The sequence below is a fragment of the Blennius ocellaris genome (assembly GCF_963422515.1).
Source record: "Blennius ocellaris genome assembly, chromosome: 6".
In the NCBI taxonomy this organism is placed as follows: Eukaryota; Metazoa; Chordata; class Actinopteri; order Blenniiformes; family Blenniidae; genus Blennius; species Blennius ocellaris.
The window spans coordinates 5,716,951-5,736,699 of NC_137655.1; the positions used below are offsets into that span (position 1 = coordinate 5,716,951).

The 19,749-nt window shown below is 47.1% G+C and overlaps 1 protein-coding gene across 2 annotated transcripts; it reads right to left on the bottom strand.

The window, feature by feature from the left end:
- Window positions 1-1,951: 1,951 nt before the first annotated feature.
- mcm3ap (minichromosome maintenance complex component 3 associated protein) lies at window positions 1,952-19,749 on the bottom strand. Of its 2 annotated transcripts, none has more exons than XM_080497816.1 (29): window positions 19,608-19,749; window positions 16,958-18,895; window positions 15,555-15,802; window positions 15,355-15,436; window positions 14,892-15,033; window positions 14,603-14,796; window positions 14,355-14,494; window positions 13,769-13,984; window positions 13,194-13,462; window positions 12,948-13,110; window positions 12,173-12,330; window positions 11,855-12,078; window positions 10,772-11,031; window positions 9,965-10,065; window positions 9,736-9,867; window positions 9,506-9,619; window positions 9,084-9,236; window positions 8,799-8,996; window positions 7,695-7,763; window positions 7,470-7,604; window positions 6,899-7,037; window positions 5,654-5,924; window positions 5,454-5,551; window positions 4,139-4,529; window positions 3,769-4,056; window positions 3,472-3,601; window positions 3,194-3,382; window positions 2,454-2,604; window positions 1,952-2,357 (listed from the first exon to the last, which is right to left on the bottom strand). In XM_080497816.1, the coding sequence occupies exons 2-29, from the start codon at window positions 18,849-18,851 to the stop codon at window positions 2,190-2,192; spliced, it is 6,717 nt and encodes a 2,238-aa protein (XP_080353942.1). In that variant the 5' UTR covers window positions 18,852-18,895; window positions 19,608-19,749; the 3' UTR covers window positions 1,952-2,189. The 2 variants fall into 2 exon arrangements, with proteins under 2 accessions (XP_080353942.1, XP_080353941.1); XM_080497815.1 differs by lacking the exon at window positions 19,608-19,749 and adding an exon at window positions 19,072-19,199.

The window sequence follows — 19,749 nt, forward strand, 5'->3', positions numbered from 1 at the left end:
TTTAGCAGCAAATTAGTGACAAAAACAATACAATAACTGAAATTACAAATAACATTCCATGTTTTGCTTGAGGAGGCGGAGAGGATTGAAAGCTCCATTAGTAGAAGCTAATCTGGAAGAAAAGATGAAGATGACACTGACTGGGTGAAGCCCTTAAACCCAAAAGAAGAAGAAGAAAATGTATCAGGTGTGTATAATAATAAAATTTTAACTAAATACAGATTTGGTCAAACTGAATGAATATGGCATTAAGTGTATTTAACCTTCAAAATGATTCGAACGACTGGAAACTCATGAAACAAACACTCTCTTGAAGCTATTAGCTTTATTCAGATTCACAAGATGTTCATGTTGTATTACTTTGCAACTTGTGTTTGAACTGAATGCTTTAATGTTTTTAGAAAGCAAATTAAAATAGGATAGTTTATTAATCCCAGAGGGAAATTATCTAAATTAGATTACTTAGGTTTTCTAATTTCTTTAACTAAAGTATGTTACAATGAAGACAACGTAAATAAAACCTTACTGATTTGTTTTATGATAAATTGCACTGCATACTCTTTTTTTTTTTTATAACGCTCTGTATTTAAGTATTTTCCATTGAAGTTTCAAAAGAAAAAACAGACATTAAAGTCTCTGTTGTTTTACACATCAATTTACATAAAATAATAACAAAAATCACTGAAAACTCAAAGGAAGACATGTATTTACCAAGCATATACCCGGAACCAACTTATATGTATGACGAATAACGTGCAGTGACATTAGTTTGAGCTACATTTTGTGTTATTTATAAAGAATTGTACTTACGTCCCCTCAGTCATCGCTGCTGTTTGATGAAGTTAATGAGTTAAAAACCACTTCTGGACATTCGAATGGCTTGTCTGGTCCTCGCGTAGTTCCGCCTCTGTTTTCCCTCACGTGGGAAATGTAGTCTTTTAGCGCTACCAGATGCGTCTTGTCAAACGTAATAGGGACTGCATTTCCCAGAAGACCAAGCGGTGCCGTACGAGTACCTTGATACATGGAGAGACATGACCAGAGTACGCGCTGTCCAATCGCAAACCGAGTAGGCGGGGAAAGAGGCGGGGCTTTAAAGAGCTCGTCCAACCACAGCGCTACACAAGCGACACTACACGTGCGAAAACAACAACCAGCCTTAGATTCAGTTATGAAACGAGGAAGACTTTTCCCCCCAATAATTTTCAGTATTACAATCCATATTAGCTGAGACCGTTTGTAACGAGCATAGAGTAATTTAAGTTTCTTACTAAGTATAAGTGTTTGAACCAAGATAAAGAGTCTCAGTCAGTGAGGGAGGGTTTGGAATAAACTTCATAAACTAAAACAAAGTCTAAGCACGAGACTGAAGCACAGGGATGAAGCTCTGTGGTGAATTTATATGGATGTCAACATTGTTAATAGGATGATACATCGGAGCATGGGTCTATATTTTGCGAAGGTTTGTAGTACTTAATTTCATTATAACACACAGGATTCTGGAAGGATTTATTAAATGTGGTTGTCAAATATTGATGAAGAGGTAGGATTAAATCAGTTTTACTTCTTTCCATTTTCAGAAATGTTGAATTAAGTGTTATGTCTGTATGCCGATAAGTATTTCTAAATTGGTTTTTTTTTTTGTGCATGTGGCATTTTGAAAAAATGTACATTTATAGGTATATTATTTACAGGGGTTCGTATATACAATACATATATATGTATGCATATGTGCACACACCCACACACATATATATATACACAGAAATTAAAATTTGTATATTTTTCTTTTGACATGCCTAGAAATATTAAAACTAAAGAAAATAAATCCATGTCTATGTTTATTAGTCACTTGTAAGCCCTGTACATTCTGATTAATTTAATATTCTAACATTCTACTCTGTTCTGAAACAGTCACATCATATGTACGACAAATCTCATCACAAATGTGCAAAATCCAGAATCCATGAATCCCAGAAATCTACTTTATTTGTTCAAGTGCACACTCAACCTATACTGTACATACAGAGTCAGAAGTTAAAAAAATTAAACCAAGTTCAGAAATCTTGGTTTTGTCCTTTTCTTATACAAAATTAGACTTAAGAAACACACTTTTCAGTCAAACAATCCCAGCAACATCACAGAAACGGAGAAAAGCTCATTCGGCTGTTTGCTGAGCAGAGTAACTTTCAATCGTCCACGATGCTCATCAGACTGCTGAGCTTCAGTCTGCAGGCCCGCTCTTCCTCCTGGCTGCTCAGAATCTGTTGCTGGAGCTCCTTCAGGCGCCTTGACATCGATACGGGAGGCGTGGTCGGGCAGGCGGCGCCCTGCGACAGCTCCTCAGGCTCCGCCTCCTGGAGAGTGAAGCCAGACACAAAGAGTGAATCTCCCATTGCGGGATGACGGACACCATCTCTTCATTTCGTCCGCAATGATGAAAAGCGTCCCACCGGTGTCTCGGGGGTCTCTCTGGTCCTGGCCGACGGGGGGGTTCTGATGGTGAGGGGCATGCACAGGATGTTGGAGGACGGAATGAGAAGCGGCGTGGACAGGCGGTCGACGGGTTCTCCGTGGAGCCAGCGCTGCAGCTGCTCCATGGTCCTGCAGGCGGAGGGAGAAGTGGGTGAAAGGTTAAAGGTCAACCCTGGAAGAAGTTGCTGCAAGTCAGCTACGTGCCCATTTATGTACAAAGGATCTATTCGAGTCTTTCCAGTGAGATTTTCGAGCTCGCCATAGCTCAGGGACACCAATGATCTCCTGATGGACTCGGACAAAGAACTGGTCTCTGTTCCGGTGCCGTTAGATCTCAGTGCTGCTTTTGATACTATTGATCATAACATCTTACTACAGAGACTAGAACACATCAGGGTTAAAGGTTCAGCACTAAACTGGTTTCAATCATATTTATCAGACAGGTTCCACTTTGTTCATGTTTATGATCGTCAGCTCAGACTCACTTTTCCTTTCCTTGCCTCCATCCTTCCTTTCGTTTTTTTTTTCTCTATTAAAAGTGCCTTGAAATGGTGTGTTGTATTTGCAACTAAAATAAAATCTAATCAAATGTGTCTTTTAGAGACAAAAAATTAGAAACACCCCCGAGTAACAATGTGGTTTAGTCTGTTGTATAATGGAATATATTGACGTGTGTGTTTCCAATGAAAAGAGTCTCCCAGCCGGGACGACGCTCCACCTGCTGCTCTGGGCCTTCTCCTCCTCCAACCCTTCGAGGAGTTGGTGTGCCAGCAGCTCCTGTGGCGTGGCGGTGTGTGTGATGTCCAGCGGCGCGGCCGAGGCCGCCTCCGGCGGCTGCACGTCGCTGTGGAACAGCCTCTGTCTGAGCTGCTTGATGCTGGGGGCGCAGGGGGCAGCTGCACTCGTCCTGAGGAGAAAGAGCTCTGTTGACTGTGGTTCAAGCTGCTGATGAGGACGGCTGAATGTCCTCCAAGTGATGGAACGTGAGCGCCTTACCCATCCTTCTCCTGCTGCTTCTCTCTGTGAGTTCGATTGACAGCCTGGATCCACTCCTCCGGTGGCTGGAAGTCCTTCAATGCGTCTGCGAGGAAGTAGACAAGGATCTCCCCGTCGTCTGTCAGAGCATCTGAAACGGGGAAAAAAAACAAGCTTTTAATCAATGTATGCATGCGTTCATCTATTGGAGAAAGCGGGCAAACTCCACACAGAAAGATCTTTCTGTCGGATGTGAGAACTAACCACTATAACTTTGTGCGTATCGTATCACTGCAGGAGGAAAATGAAAGTCCTCACCCTCACAGGCAGGCGGTCCGGGTGGCTGCCAGTCTTTCAGCTTGCAGTCCATGAGCATCCCCACCACGCTCTCCCATGGGACCATCCTGTAGGCCCCGCCCACTCTCTGCACTTCGCTCCACTTCCAGCCGGCCGCCTTCGGTCTGGAGGTTTGGGCCTGCCAGGCCTTCACTTGGACCCTTTGCAGCAGATTTTCCAGGTGTGAGATGAGCAGCGGCCGACTGGCGGCCGAGACGTTCATCTGACCCACGTAGTTGGAGATGGAAGAGTGGACCTCGGACCAAGACGCTGAAGAGAGACGGGGAGGCATGAAAATGCGATCAAAGTATAAACGTGAGGAAAACCTCAGCGTGTCCAGTCAGGCACGTACCCGCCTCGGGCAGCGCCTCCCACGCCGGCAGCTGCAGGCTGAGGACGGCTTCCTGAAGCCAGGCCAGCTGCTCCGCCGAGTTCCAGCCCGGCGGAGGGACGAATCCAACGCTCTCGGCCGTGCAGAACTCCGCCGGCGGCCAGGACACTTTGCAGAGTTCCTCGGACGACGCCTGCCGGGCGACGTGGGCCAGGAGCGAGTTGTAGAACTGGATGATGGGCGCCGGGTCCTGGGAGGGAAGCGACGCCTCCGCCCGGTCCTGGCAGTGCGCGGCGACCCGGGGTATGAAGACGTGCATCAGACAGCCCTCCACCAGCTGCAGCAGGGTTTGGCAGGAGAGAGGGGAGGGCGGCGAGGCTCGGGCCAGCAGCCAGCTCAGGGCCTGGCTCAGCTGGAGGCACGTGGCGGGAAGGAGAGACGACGGAACAAGATCAACCGGCGGAACGCATGTGAGGAAGGACACGGGAGAGGAAACAAAGAAAAAGAGGAAACGAAAAAAATAAGAGCAGTGATTTATCCACGGTCTCTTTCTCTATTAAGGATGAACCTCGATAACTCGCAAATGACGACACTGATTCCAACACTCAGTTACTTTGGGACCAGAACATTTTACCGAAATGCAGCGTGACATGCGAATTGCTTTAGAAAAAACTAATTATAACCAAAATGTAAATGTAGTACATAGTCGAGGTTCTAGGAGTATTTCATTTGTAAGCTGTATGAAGAAAGGTTCGTGTTTGTTTGTATTCACGTATCAATTAATGCCACTACAAACCTCTTCAGATTCCCAAACTTTCACCATGTAGCTGAAGGATTTTAATGTTCGTTGGGGGGTTTTGTTTTCGCAGTTTGTGACCTTATCGTGTGTCTTTTAGGTCATTAATGTTGTATCGGTACAAGTTTTAAGGGTTAGGGTTAGGGGTTAGGGTCTTTCAACAGAAATGTATCGTCAATGAAAATAAAGCTCAACAGTTGACAGTTTGAGAGTAAATATACTGACAACTCAAGAGTAATTAATCTATATTGTATTAAAAAAATAACATTAAACATTAAAAAAAATATAAAATTTTCCAAGGGTACAGAGAAGTGAGAAGGGAGAAAAAAAGCTAACGTACCAAAGGGCGAGTGTGCCTCAAGTTTTAAATACATTTGGAAATCACAGTGTTTTATTCAAGCATATTAACTGTTGAAGAGAATAAATACAAGAAGTTTGAACAGTTTGCACACAGATTATTGTGCATAAAATAACAGTGGCCAGAATGGACGAGCAACCTATTTATCTGCGTGTTAAAAGTGTTCAATGGTTTCTCTGTACCTGTTTGGTTCCCTGCAGGTCACTTGTGGTCTCTGGGATGAAGAAGAAGGTAAACTCCGATATCAGACCGTCCTTCACCAGCGTTTCCAGCTTCAGGGCTGAAAGGAGCATCACAACAGCAGCTCAGGTTGACACGCTTTCACCACGCCACATCACTTTTCTGAAGAAAAGTTCCATCGACTGTTATACTAATTCTTCACCTTCTTCCAGTTTGTTTGTCTCGGTGGCGCCACCTTCTGGCCCGGGCACCAGGATGACGAGGGGCAGCGGGGGGTGCCCGGCGCCGGCCTGCTGGAGCTGTTTGAGCTGCAGGAGAGCCGACAGCAGCGGGACGTCCTGCTCGTCCTGGTCCTGGTCCGGCTCCGCGGCGGGCAGAGCGGGCAGCAGCATGACCAGGGCTCCGGCCCCTTGCAGCTCGCAGCCCTCCTCCACCTTGGAGAGTCCGTCTGCCGTCAGCGGGCCGCGACACGCCTGGGGGACGACGGCAGGGAAAACCAGCTTTTAAAAAAAAATCACCAAATAACTTCATTTTAAACTGTTCTCATATGTGTGACACTTGAGGACAGATTGGCAGGCTAACGGATAACAAACCAAGGAAGAATTGATGTGAGATTTATGTTGTGGAAAAAATATCCTTTTTCCTCAAGGCAGAAAATGACAACTTTTACATGAGTTGGACCAAATTCCGGCAGTACGGCACAGTTCTGTGTGAGACCAACATAAAGTCTATGACATAGTTTGAGGATGTGAGGAGGTGCACTCTAATCCATCCATCCAATTTTTTGGTTGGTTTGTTTTTAGCTGGTGCAAATAACCAAGGAATCTAATCACCGTCTGGATCCTATTCACTCTTGAGTACTTCTTGTTTTTAAAGAGCAGCTTGAACTGCACGAGTAACACTAATAAATTCATACTTTTTTTTTTTTTTAAATGATTAAGGCAAAACAGACATCAATACTTAAGTGAAATAAAAGCAAACCGGCAGGAAAAGCTATCTTATCAGCTGTTAGGGCTGTGGAAAAAGAAAAATCTATTTACTCCATTTACCAAATTTGTAGCAAAAAATGATTTTTATTTAGCAAATTCCGAGTGTCTACCCCCCCACAATTTTTTGACATTTTTCGTGTTCCATCCTTGTGGGTTTCCCTTGTTGCCGTTTCATTTTTGCTTAAACCTGGATTAAAGTATTGAGAATTAAAAACTCCCAGTCCCACCAGGTCTTTTTTTTTAAAAAGCCATGTCTAAAGGCTTAATAAAACAAACGGAAAAGGAGAGGGGGAAAAACGACAGCCATTGCTGCGCAGTCACGGCCACATGAAACCGATAATCGTAACCTGATTCTCTGTGATGCGCTGAACCAGATGAAGCTCGGCATAACACGCCTCACTCCTCAGACCTGTGACTCCCAGTCTCCCCACTGGCACGCGCTGCGGTTTGCTGCTGACCTTGACGCTGATGTGGACTTTGTGCGTGCGCTGTGCGTGCTCCTGCAGGCTGCTGCTGACGCACAGAGTCTGCATGACGCCGTCCGCCTGCTGCCTTGTCTCACCGCTGAACTTCACCTCCAGCCAGTCCGACAGGATCCTGGGGAAGAACACGTGCAGGGAACACTCGTGATTGTCTGATGGCTCAGAGCGAAGAGGTTTTTTATTTCCTGCTACGTACAGAGCGTGACCGGGAGTCATCCGATTGGTCAAGCTGAAAGGCAGGAGTGAGCCGAATTGTAGATTTTGGATGTTGTGGACTTTTTTTTTCTATTGATAGTGTTTTGGAATAAAAGCTCCTTTGTACAAAGTTTTTCTGTCAGGAATATTTATTGAAACGCTTCGACAGACACAACAGCAGAGTCACCGATGAGCGACAAACTTTTTTGTGGGATATAATTCATATTTCATTGATACAAATGTATACGACAAATGATTCAGGTGCAATCTTTTCAGATAGAAAATGTATTTTATTTCTGATTCTGTGCCATTCATAAATGTTTGACTTCCACTACTAATTAATACGACTCACCTGTCGGCCAGGCTGGCCACGCTCTCGTGGTCACTGGGCAGGAGGAGGACGACCTTCCAGAAGATTCTCTCGGGCGGGTCGGGGATGTGTTGGGTCACCAGGGCGGGCAGGTGGAGCGGCGCCCACACCGTCTCCCTGAGGACGACAGACACGTCAACCGGCTGCTGGGAGACGGGGGGGGGGGGGGGGGGAGCGGCTGTGTGAATGTACACAATGAAAACTTACTCCACAAGCTGCTGGTAGAAGTAGTGGACTCTCATCTGGTGGATCGCTGCTTGTCTGTTCTTTAACGACCTTAAAAAAAAAAAGAAGAAGAAGAAGAAGCAGGTAATTCAAGCAGGCTGCAAAAATCTAAGAATACTAAGAATAGAGATGGAAATACATTTTACATCGAGGTGCAAATAGACTGGCTGCGAATGTCTGTATTCATATTGTAAAGTTTACAAATTACTGAATGCCTTTTCAGTAGATCATCAAGATCCCTTGACAATATTTGTACAATTATTTACATACCCATGTTCCGATATACTAACATGTTAAAAGATTTACCGAAGTATTCTTACAAGAGTTAAATCAGCTGATTCAATCTGCCACTTTTAAGTTTCAGATTTCATTTTAACTCGGATAAAACTTTTCCAACCCTTCGTTGGGCAGCTTAGAAATGTGATTGATGAAGAGATGTGACGGAGAAGTGTGGTTGAGAAGTGCAGATTGTAGTAAAAACATTGTTCCAGGCAATATCTCTGTCCTGCTGTCTTGTCTATAAGAGTGAGCCGGCAAACACCCGTTGAACCCTCACGTTGCAATAATAATCATAATAACAGTAATAGTATTTTATATCTGGCGGTGCCTTTCAGGTCACCCAAGGGAAGGAATGTATTCGTGGAGGAGGTTGCAGAGGTAAGTGGGGCCCAGATTGTGAAGAGCTTCGTAGGTGAGAAGGACTTTGAGGTGGATGCGATAATCAACAGAGAGCCAGTGGCTGGACGAGAACATGGGTGATGTGGTCCAATGATTTAGTGCCGGGCGATGATCTGGGCGGGCGAGATCTGAATGATCTGTAGTTTGTTGATGAGTCCGGTGAGGAGTCAATGCGGGATGTGACAAATTACTTAACGGGGATTTCAGTGCTGTGTTGGGACAGCGATTGACAATATTATATGTTGTGAATCTTCCGTTTGTGCCTTCTAGATAATGAATCTTCCAATCAAATCTACCATATTTAGCTATTTGTGTGGTGTTGAGCTAAACAAAACAAAAAAAATAGTTCCTCGTTTAATCTGACCTCCATTAAAAGAGGATATACAGTCGCAGTCAACGTCACTGTACCTGGTGCTTGACAGAGCCAAGACACCGGCGTTCCCCAGGTTGACGAGCCCGTTGGCCAGATCGGCCATGGAGGGTTGTGCGGGAGCGCTGGGGGCCAAAGCTTTAAGCTTGAATCGGGGGTCCACACAGCAGGGGGCCGCAGGAAAGCCCCTCATCTGTCTCTTCAGCTGACGACGGACCGCGACCACGTCGCGCCACCTGTGAAGTGGAGCCGAGAACAGGAAACGGATTAGCGAACACACATTTGGGAGTTTTTTCCTCGGGGCTCGTTGTTCTGCCAAGTACCTTTTGATGTATTTGCAGATACGCTGCAGCTCGGCTTCGAGGATGTCTTCCACCAACACGGCGATGTCTGCGTTCAGGGTTTCCTCCACAAGGTTGCGGCAGACCTGCTCTGTGCACCTCGCCACACACGCTGCTTTCTCGCTCACTGCCTGCCTGCAAACGCCACAGAGAAAACCTTTAATGCACTGGTAATGGATCAGCATCATCTTTGGAATGAGGAAAACCCATTTTGAGGAGAAAAAAAACAAATTAAAACAAAACGGTATTCAATGTCGGACACTAAAAGAAAAAAAAAAATTACTTGTCGTGAATCATGAGTTAACATATAGCCACAAGGTTTCTCATAGTATAATTCACGTTACTTGGATTTAAACTCCCAGTGGTTATTTGCTTTCATTTTAAATGGCATGTCAGAGACTTACTGAAGCTCAGAGGAGGCGGTCTCCTGCACGCTCTCATTCACAACTTCATCGACGAGTTTTGTGCAGAGAGAGAAGCTGAACTCAATCAGGAAGGCCTCGCGCTCCTTCCTCCTCCTGCAGACAGAGAACAAGACTTCAGTCTGCACGTTTTAAAAATGGTGATGCTTCAGAGTGAAGCGTGATGTTCTCTGAAGCACCGACAGGCTGAAAGCAGCCGTCAGCAGACCGACCTGGCTTCTTCAAGCTTCCGCTTCTCCTCAGCGACACGCTCTTGCTCCAGCTTGATCTCGGCGGAGGAAACCTCCAGCACCATCTTCCCCAAAACGTCCCCCAGCACAGACTCCGCCTGCGCGCTGCTCTCCCTGCACAGCGAGACACACGAAGCTCATGAAGCACCTCCCGCTTACCGTCAACAAATACATTGAGGAGATTTGAATTCCAATCCAGAGCTGAGCTTACATGAGGGCTGCAGCGGCGTAGCTGGCTCCGGCTTCAGCCACCTCCATCACCGCTGCATCCACCACCTCTCCAACCACAATGTCCAGCTCTGCCAGGATCTCCTGTGGGAGGAGAAAACAGATGAAAGGACTGCAAACTCAGCAGTGGGGGTGCAGAGAGGGATGCAAATGCAATCATGGTGGTAAACTTCAAGTATAAACTCTGCGATATGTGACGAAAGCAGAGAGTTTGGGTTTAATTGCATCTGTGTGTCGTGTATATTTATAGACAAAAACATGTTAATGTTATGAAGCTAAAGTCAATAAATAACACATTTTCAGAACTGAATGTTTGTGCCGATGCATGTAAAAGGTGTTGTACTATTGAAAACGTGTCAAACATGTTTCAGTTCAGCGGCGTCTGTTGGCCAAACTGGCAAAATGGTTACTAACAATGCCATAATAACCTTTACGTTTAAAATTTTGACTTTTTCTTTGTGTGGCGCAGTTTATGTGGTGAAAGTGTATTTTCACCAATCCAAGCAATTACAAACCAAAAATGACTACAATTTCCACATTTTAATGAAACATTCTGATGCTAAACTGAATGAAATGTCCAAAAACCTTTTCCTCTAGCTGTTCTATTGTGTAGGATTTTACAAAATGTTCTGACAGCATGGCTTCGAGGCAGCTTCACCGATATCTCAGCTCGAGTCTCGGCGTTGTCAAAACTTGTTTTGAGTGGCTTCATCATAAATATCATAAATACACAATGTTGTACGTTAACCACAATAGCAGTTTAAGCAGTATAATGGCATCATGTCCTCACCTCGTCCGTGTACAGAGGCTTGGGTTTGGGTGGGGGTGACGGCGGTTTGACGGGCGGAGGTTGGGCAATGGGCTGGAACAGCTGCTGGGGGTCTACGGGCGGGGCTGGGTCCGGATAGGGTTTGGCGGGCTCGCCGGTGTCCTCGCTAATAGCTGGCGGCGGGCGATACGCAGGGGGGGGCTCCCGAGGTTCGACCGGCACCACCTGATTCTGCATCTCCACGCTGGGGGGCTCCTTCACCTCCACCCTGTCAGCGATGGCTGAAACGACACAGGAATGACACAGGAATGTTTTAGTTACTCACCCGACTCTTTAACACTAACAGCATTTAAAGTGAAATGAAAATTCGACCTCCAAAACACTCTGGCTGTCGCTTCTAGGATCCTTTTCATGCTAACTGGCCGAAGGGTAAAATGTTAAAACGCGGCAATCTGCGAGAAAATAGCCGATAAACAGCGGTATTTTTTCTGCTGGGCGGAGCTTCTGACAATAATAGAGTGACGTCACTGGTTGTGCACACGCCCAAGTTGTGTTTACATTATGGAGGATCAGAGTTTTGATGACGAAGAGGCTGAATTTAACCATATTTCATCATCATCGGGCATTTCACGAGTCAAGGTATTACTTGATCGTCTACTAGCTGCCCGAGCTAGCGGCTCCCGCTAGCCGCGTGAGCTAGCAGCTCCGCTAGCAGCTCCCGCTAGCCGCTCCCGCTAGCCTGTGCTCCTTTTCTCCTCTCTCGGTCTCTTCCAGGCTCAATCTTTCGTCAAGGCTCATAAAACGCCGACTATAACTTCAGAAAACTGTTAAAACTTCGATATGTAAGAGGGAAACAACGCAAGCCAATGTAAACAGATGGAGATCTGCACAACTCTTGACGTCACGCTCACTAAGAAGGATTCCCCCGACTTCCTCGGCTGCAGATTCAAAATTCAAATAACTTTGTTATGCGACAACAGTGGTGGGGCAGAGTCGGAGAAACCTTTTAAGAAGAAGCCCAACTATCTTTTTTGTGTGTTACATTTCACTATGACTTTAAGTCTCAGAGTTTATTAGTAGAAAACTGTAGGTGGGGGGCTCTACCTCTGAAGTAGGATGGAGCGGGCTCAGCCACAGGGACTTCCCCATTAAATCTGTTCTGGGAGTCGAAGCTGCAGACGGGGACGTGCTGCGGAGGGTTTGGGACCGGACCTCCGTTCACCACCTCGCCGATCAACGCCGCCTTTTTCACGAAGATGACCTCAGACTTCTTCTGGGCCAGAGGCAGCTCCGGCCCCTGGTAGGACAGCCGGCTCAACTCCACCACGCTGAAAACAAAAGTTTTGAGAAGAGAGACGGGTTGATTAAAGCCGCCACTGATGAGCAGGGTCATGTTTTCTCGGCACAGCGATCGACACTCACTCGTCGTTGACGTTGAGGCCGTACTGCTGGATGAAGTCGGCTGCCTCTGCGGCGTCACGGAACATCAACATCCGAACGATATCCTCCAGTGGGAACGCGGTGGACCGAGGACCCACCGTGTGGGCAATGTTCAGGGTCTTCAGCGCCTTCGCTCTGACCTACAGGCACACACACAAATTGAAATAAAAGACATTTCGAATAACTCTGAACACATTATGACGAGGAAATGGGTCTTGAAACTAATCCCACAATACTTCCAAAACAAAAAAAGACTTTTAATACAAGGTACAAAATCGGTTATATTTTGTGTTTATAAGTTTTTGTCATCAGAAAAAAAAATGTCTTACCGGTAGCTTGTGTTTGTGCTTAGTCGAAGATTCAAGATTTAAAGGTCAAGAGAACACTTTCCTTATAAATATTTTTATTTTCAGATGTCCATGCCGATTTAAAATCCCCCTATTTTTTGATTTTGCCGTTGAAGCTAAATTCCAGACTTTTCCGCTGGGACTCGATACATCCTTGAACAGATATTTAGATACTGAGGCTATTTCACTGTGAACTCAGAGGTGGGTTTTTTTTTTTCTATAACAGAAGACTGACTCTAATTTGTTCTTGAGCGCCAAACAAAACATATGAAAACACATTACTCACAATCTGGACTTCCCTTAAACACAACTCTAAAATAGTCAAACTTTCCACATGAACACATCCGAAACCCGTCATTCACCAAAATGTGGTGCTTTATCAAGCAGCTACTTTCAGTCAGGTCCCTGACCTGGTTGAAGTATCTGTGCAGCAGGCAGCTTGCGAGGTAGGACGCTCTCTTCACCAGCTTGAAGAAGCGCACAAAGTTGTTGCTGTTGACTGCAGCGAACGCCTGGACGGCGAACTTCACCTCGGGGGACTTCCTCACCTCGTCACGGAACTGCTGCACCTCCCTGTGTGGACAGCTCTGTTTCAGCGCTCCACGTCCGACGAGATAGTTCAGCATTTCCTTTTCTTTCGGTGTCTATCCACTCACCGCAGGATGTCGCCCTCATTGAGCTTCAGGAGCACGTTGTACTGGCGGAACTCGGCCTCTCGGGGGCAGAAGACCTGGCGCATGGCCAGGTCCTCGTACATCTCCTTCAGGCTCTGCAGGCACTTCGTCATGTTCTCGTTGTTGATTTTGGCGTCGAAGGACGACATGTGCTCCTCGCAGAGGTGGTGGCCGCAGTGCACGTGGAAGCGCGTGCACTTCTCAATCAAAGACACCGTCATCGGGCAGCAGAGGCGCTGCTGAGTGATGTCCTGCGCGCGTCGCAAAGGGAAGGGTGTCACAAACAAAGTATGTATTTAATTTATAGCTGCACTCAAAATAAATGTGATCCAATTACTGATCAGAATTAACGGAACTTTTAATCAAAACTGCAGTCAAGTGACATCGGAACATCAGACACAGAGCTGAACAACAGGACTGCAACTGTATGAACGATGCGATGCCACATATGATGAAAAACCTATCGTTAATGCTAACTGAAATAAAAAAAGATATCAGCAGAACATACAAATGGCTTGTACGGAAGTGGCGCAGCCACTTGAGAAGCCGGCTCTCACCTTGCGGATGCCGCGGGTCCTGTTCCAGACAAAGTCGTACCAGTCTCTGTAGTTCTCTTTGCCCTGGTCCATGATCTCAGTCACCAGGTAGTCCATGGTCATGCACAGCACCGGCAGAGGGCGCAGGTCGTGGGGGAGGGGCTCCTCCTGGTCAGCCGAGGAGCGGCTGTACTCCTTGATGGCCGTCGCGTGGTCCACCTCCATGGAAGCAGGAGACTACCGTTTTGATTAAATATGAAAATCATCACAGTGCAATTGTGTCATTGTGTGTTTAGACAAGAATCATGATGCAACGAGATCGTTGAGACACTGTCGTGCGATCGTGTTGGCAGGATAAATTGATTGTGATGGTGACATTTTAATTGCCGTGATGGGCTCTGCTCTTTCCAGGACCACACCTGCTGCAAAGATTCAGATTCACCTACATAATCATGTCTTTTGGTGTACTTTAAAGAAATGCCAACCACAAAATAAACCTTGAAAACTTTCTTCTTAAATAATGTACTAAGTCGGGATACATCAACCACTGTCCTCAATGTAAAAAAGTAACTTTTTTTTTTACTGCTGCACGAATATGAAACGTTACCATCTCTGTGGCGGGGATGACTTCATAGGTGCTGAGCTGGTTCCGGGTTTCCCTCATGTACCTCTCCTTCTCGGGACACATATCAGGACACGTCCCGACAAACACCTTCGAGATGTCCAGGTCTGTGCGTTTGGGCCGACCTGCGTGGATTCACACACACACACACACACACACAAAGTTATGCTGCCATTCACACTTTAAGACACGGTTGCGTTTTTAGGAAGCGTGGCGCGAGAGAGCAGAACCACCTTGACGTAGGACCTTGTCCCTCTGATCCAGGAGGCGGTACTTGTCCTCTGCGGTCTCGGCCAGCTGCCCAACGAGGTGATGGAGCGAGGAAGGGATGGGACGCTCTGAACTCTCGGGCTCTGAGCCGCCGTCTCTCTGAGGCTCGCTGTCAAACTGCAGCGCCTTCACCATGGACGGCTTCTTCACCGGAGAGCTGCGAGACGTTTTTTTTTTTTTTTTATCGTCACAGAGCTGCATTAAGTTTAGTTTCGGCTAAACGGAAACATTTCAACTGATATGCAGTGGTACCTGCGACTGAAGGCTGCCGGGTTGTCCAGTAAAGAGGGTCTGAGTGGCGGAGGTCTTCTGAGAGGGGAGGAAGCAGCCTCCTGGTTCCCTTCCTCTGCTTTCAGCTTTTCTTCTGGACACATCTGCTCCTTTTGCCCAGGACCTAAAACACAAAAATACAAAATCCATTGACCAGGTTTCTGTCAGCTTTTGGTTCAACCATGTTGGTCTCCCGAAACCAAAGGTTCCCAATTTCTATATTTAGAAGCTCCCAGCAATTTGCCACAAAGAGGAAGGAGGAGTAGATAAAACTGTATTTGATGTCCTGGTGTCTCGAAACATAAATGTAAAGCCAAAGGTTGACAGACACAACCACTCTCAGCATATATAAACAGTTTGACACGTGACAATCTAATCTTTATCTTTTCCTCCAGGCCAACATTTCCTTCAGCCTTCAGCCTTCACAGAAAAACACAGGACTCACTCTGCTTCTTTCTTTGCCAGAGGAGGAAGAGCTCCTGCTTGTGCAGCACTTTGCCTTTCTTCTTGGCTTTTGCTGCAGATGCCTGGGAGACAGAAAAACAATCTTTTGTCCAAGCAAAGCTTTGTCACCTATGCAAAAATGAGCATTCAAGAGTTAAGTGAATGATGCCACATTGGCACGAAGGTAGGCGTGGGACCCACGTGGTCACTGAAGTGAACTATGGCCATGTTCTTGGCGGGCCGGCAATTGACTCTGCGGACTTTGCCGAATTGGCCGAAGTGCTTCTCCATGATCTCCTTCTTGTTGAGCGCTGGAGGCACGTTCCTGCACTGGATGGTGGTGCAGTCGGAGGGAGACATGCCGCCCAGGCTCTCCAGGCTTTCGCTGCGCACGGCTCGCCGTTCAGGAGTTGCAGCTTCAGCCAGTGGCTCTGGGGCGCCGGCTGGCACTGGATCGGGACGACAGGCAGATTACACGATGAGAAGACGGTATGTATTCATGCCACTTTAAGCTCTTGGGCCATTTAATGTTCACGTAGTAAAATTTGTATTTCATAGTGGAGGGTAAGAAAAACGCAGTTTAAAGCTGCAGAAACAAGGGGATACTGTTCATACACAATGTTCATGTCACCATGCGTAATGAATTCATCTCGAGTATTGTACTGACAATAAGACATTTAAAAATGAAATATTCTCTAAATAAATGCCATACATTCGGTTTCTTCAGATTTATGCAGCTGCAGCGTCGTGCTTCTATAAGCAGTTTTAGTGTTGGATGTAATCACAGGTTAAAAAAGTTTTAGACACGACAACTTTGTGTCTTTAAGTTTATGATACTGATTCACGTTGCTGTGAGCAAATGCTGATATTTCTTTGCGAATATGAAAGCGAGACCGTATGGTCACACTAAAGAAATTACACAAACCGTTCAATAGCCAGTTGTAATGAAATGTCATTTGGCGAGATGATTTTGTGTCAAAATTCAGGTGAAGTTATTTATACCAGTGGATCCGCGATTCAAAAACAAATACGTTCTCTTCATAAGACAGCACAGGTTTGTTGTTGTTGTGCCACAAAAAACATAAAATAAGTTCTGACATCATTCTGAGAAGAATTTTGATTTTATAGGCGAGTTTTACAATAATTCTATCCAACCAAAGCTTCACCCAATGAAGCTTTTCCCTTTCGACATCTTAGTTGCTACTATGAGATACAATATTCACAATTCAAGTTTCAGATCAGGAAAGGATCGGTATCGGCCTTTACGCAAATCTGAAAAATCGGATCAGCGTTGGAGGCCAAAAAGTGTTATTGGGACATCCTTAAATCCTTTACCTATGTATATGTGATAAAGATGTCTCTATTTTGAGAAAAAACCCCAAAACAATTAGTATGGAAAATGACTAGAATCTCAACGCAAAGCCAGTTTTAATGAAACCTGCTGCAAAATAAAGTGAAATGTCCAACAAACTTATGGTCTCGTACGCGTCTCACTTAATGTACTGTGAAACCACCTTGTGAAGTCGTCGCCTGCCATTTGAAAGCAATTAGTTTAGAGCATTTATTTTCCACCACAAAAAACACGTGTGATTCCAAGTCCTCACCTGACTCCTGCACCGTCTCGTCGGACTCCTTGTTCGCCATCAGCACTGTCGGTGGTGCAGCGGTCACTTCCTCCTCTTGGACTTTTTCCCTTTCTGGTTCCTCCCGCTGCATCTCCTTCATCGCCTCTCTCCTCACGGGGTTCACTCCGTCTTTGCGAATGCCGCTGAGCGCTCTCCCGAACAAGCCTCCTGGCGGGCCTCGGGATCTCATCAAGGGTCGCTTCGCGGGTTGCTTTGTCGAATCCGTCTCAGGTGGAAGGGTCTCCTCGACAGGAGGCCTCTCCGAGACCGGGCCAGCCGGGTCGTTCTTCCTCTTGGTGGCCTTAGTCAATCGTGCAAACACATTTGTGTCGGCCAGGCCGCCGTGGCTGCTTCCTTTGTCATCTGTGCCAGCATCTGCTTTGGCGACACCAAACAGGGGCTGAGAAAAGGTGTTTACCCCAAATAGCGGAGCGGGCTGGGGCGGCGCCATTTTGGAAGAGAAGCTGAAAGATGATGGGGTGGTGGGCTCCTTTGTGGAGTCCTTGGCGCCGGAGCTGGATGGCGCTGCGGGCTGGGAGAAGGTGAACTGCAGAGTGCTGTTGGGAGCGCTGGTGTCACTGGCCGTCAGCGGATTGCTTTGGGAAGAGATTGAAGGGGCTGCGGCAGGCTGGGAGAAGATAAAGCCCAGTGGGCCGGACTTGGCCCCGGCCAGCACGGAAAAACTGGTGGTGGAGGAGGTGGTGCTGCTGCTGCTGCTGCTGCTCATGATGCCAGCGCTCGTCTGAGACCCCGGACCACCAAACGGTGAGCTGGTCTGTGGATTGGTTGGCTCTGGGCTGGCACTGAAGATGGGTTTGAAAACCGCCTCGGTGGCCGGCTTGAAACTGAATTTCGACGTTCCGAAGCCCCTACTCTGGGTCACCGTCTGAGCTGTACCAAACATACCAGTGGAGACGGCAGTGGACGACGGCTGGCCGAACGCGGGCTGTCCAAAAGGGAGAGGGCGAGGCTGTCCCAAAGGCTGGGTGGAGCTGGTGGTCATCTGGGTGCTCCCAAACCCTGAAGGCTGCTGACCAAATGCTGGCGGCTGCTTACCAAACACTGGAGCCTGCTGGGTGAATCCTGCAGTTTGTCCAAAAGCAGAAGGCTGAGCCATTGCAGGTGTCTGTCCAAAGGCAGAACTCTGGTTCGGGGCTCCCGTCTGTCCGAAGGCAGAACTCTGGTTCGGGGCTCCCGTCTGTCCGAAGGCAGAACTCTGGTTCGGGGCTCCCGTCTGTCCGAAGGCAGAACTCTGGTTCGTGGCTCCCGTCTGTCCGAAGGCCGAAGTCTGGTTCGGGGCTCCCGTCTGTCCGAAGGCCGAAGTCTGGTTCGGGGCTCCCGTCTGTCCGAAGGCAGAAGTCTGGTTCGGGGCTCCCGTCTGTCCGAAGGCAGAACTCTGGTTCGGGGCTCCCGTCTGTCCGAAGGCAGAACTCTGGTTCGGGGCTCCCGTCTGTCCGAAGGCAGAACTCTGGTTCGGGGCTCCCGTCTGTCCAAAGGCAGAACTCTGGTTCAGGGCTCCCGTCTGTCCAAAGGCCGGACTCTGGTTCGATGCACCCGTCTGTCCAAAGATTGGTTTTGTACTGGTCCCAAAGCCTGAACTACTCATTCCTAGTGATGTCTGTCCAAAAGCTGGAGGCTGAGCAGAAGACTGTCCGAAGGCTGGGGCTTGTCCAAACATGTTCGATCCAATCGGTGCGGGTTGGTTCATGACAGACGGCTGTCCAAATGCCGATGGTTGGAAGAAACCCATACTTTGAGGCTGGCCAGAGCCACTTTGCTGTCCAAAAGACTGAAAGGGGCCAGTCTTCATGGAGCCGGTCGGAGCTTGGAAAGCTCCCCCCTGAGGACTACCAAACGGGTTGGGAGGATTCATTCTGCAGATCTGTTGACGTCAAAGTCTCTAGCGATGTTCATAACCTGGAATTATTAATAACAAAGCGTTAGCGGGAATCACCAAACCGCTAACATAGCTCCACTGTTAGCATCGCCACTCTTGCCACACTCATAGATCAGCTGAGCCGGCAATCATTGCTTTGTTTATTTTATTTTTTGTATTTAATATACATTTTCCGAAGCCTAAAGCTAAGCTTTACCTTAAAAGCATGAACGCAATCCCGCCTGTGACGCCTTTCTCACTTCGTTTGAAAACAACAGGAAAAAAAAGTCCATTCCGATTCCGGTGTTTTGGATTAACTGGTTTCCCTGTTAGCTGAAGACCAATTTGCCTGAGCGGCTTGTAAGAGCGGTTGTTTAAACACCCGGATAGAAAGCCGAAGGTGTGCTGTAGAACGCCGTTGAACCGCATTTACAGTAAAGTTTCAAAGTGTCGCACCTTTTGTAAGTCTGAATCGAACGTATGTATTCACGAGCAACAACGAAGGAAGTCAGTCACCAGTTAACAGGGAAACTAGTTGATCCCAGACACCGGTCCGACACTTTTCTCGGTCCCCTGTAGCGATAGCATCGTCAGTTCCTCTGCTGTCAGCGCCACAACTGCAAGTCCCGACAAGGCAAGCGAGTATCCGCCATAAATACCAGAATATGTTATTTTTATGCCAACTATATAACCGCATACACACAACTCGGAAAAGGTGAAATATCGTCTGTTTCGTGAAACGATGTGTGTCACCTTGAATTCGGCCTGCCCTGAATGACTGAACCTCGCAGCGCCAAGAACCAGTAACATTACCATCCAGGCATATCGAACATCCGTGGACTTATCTGGACTGGATTTGTGGCGTGATCTTTAATCTATGCCACGACACCGCCGG

Excerpts from the sequence above, each read along its gene's own strand:
- mcm3ap (XM_080497816.1), bottom strand. The coding sequence starts at position 18,851 with ATGAATCCTCCCAACCCGTTTGGTAGTCCTCAGGGGGGAGCTTTCCAA. Across the intron at positions 9,868-9,964 it reads TACGCCGCTGCAGCCCTCAT|GGAGAGCAGCGCGCAGGCGG; the intron begins GTAAGCTCAGCT and ends CTCGCTGTGCAG. Across the intron at positions 7,764-8,798 it reads TTGGCTCTGTCAAGCACCAG|GTCGTTAAAGAACAGACAAG; the intron begins GTACAGTGACGT and ends TTTTTTTTTAAG.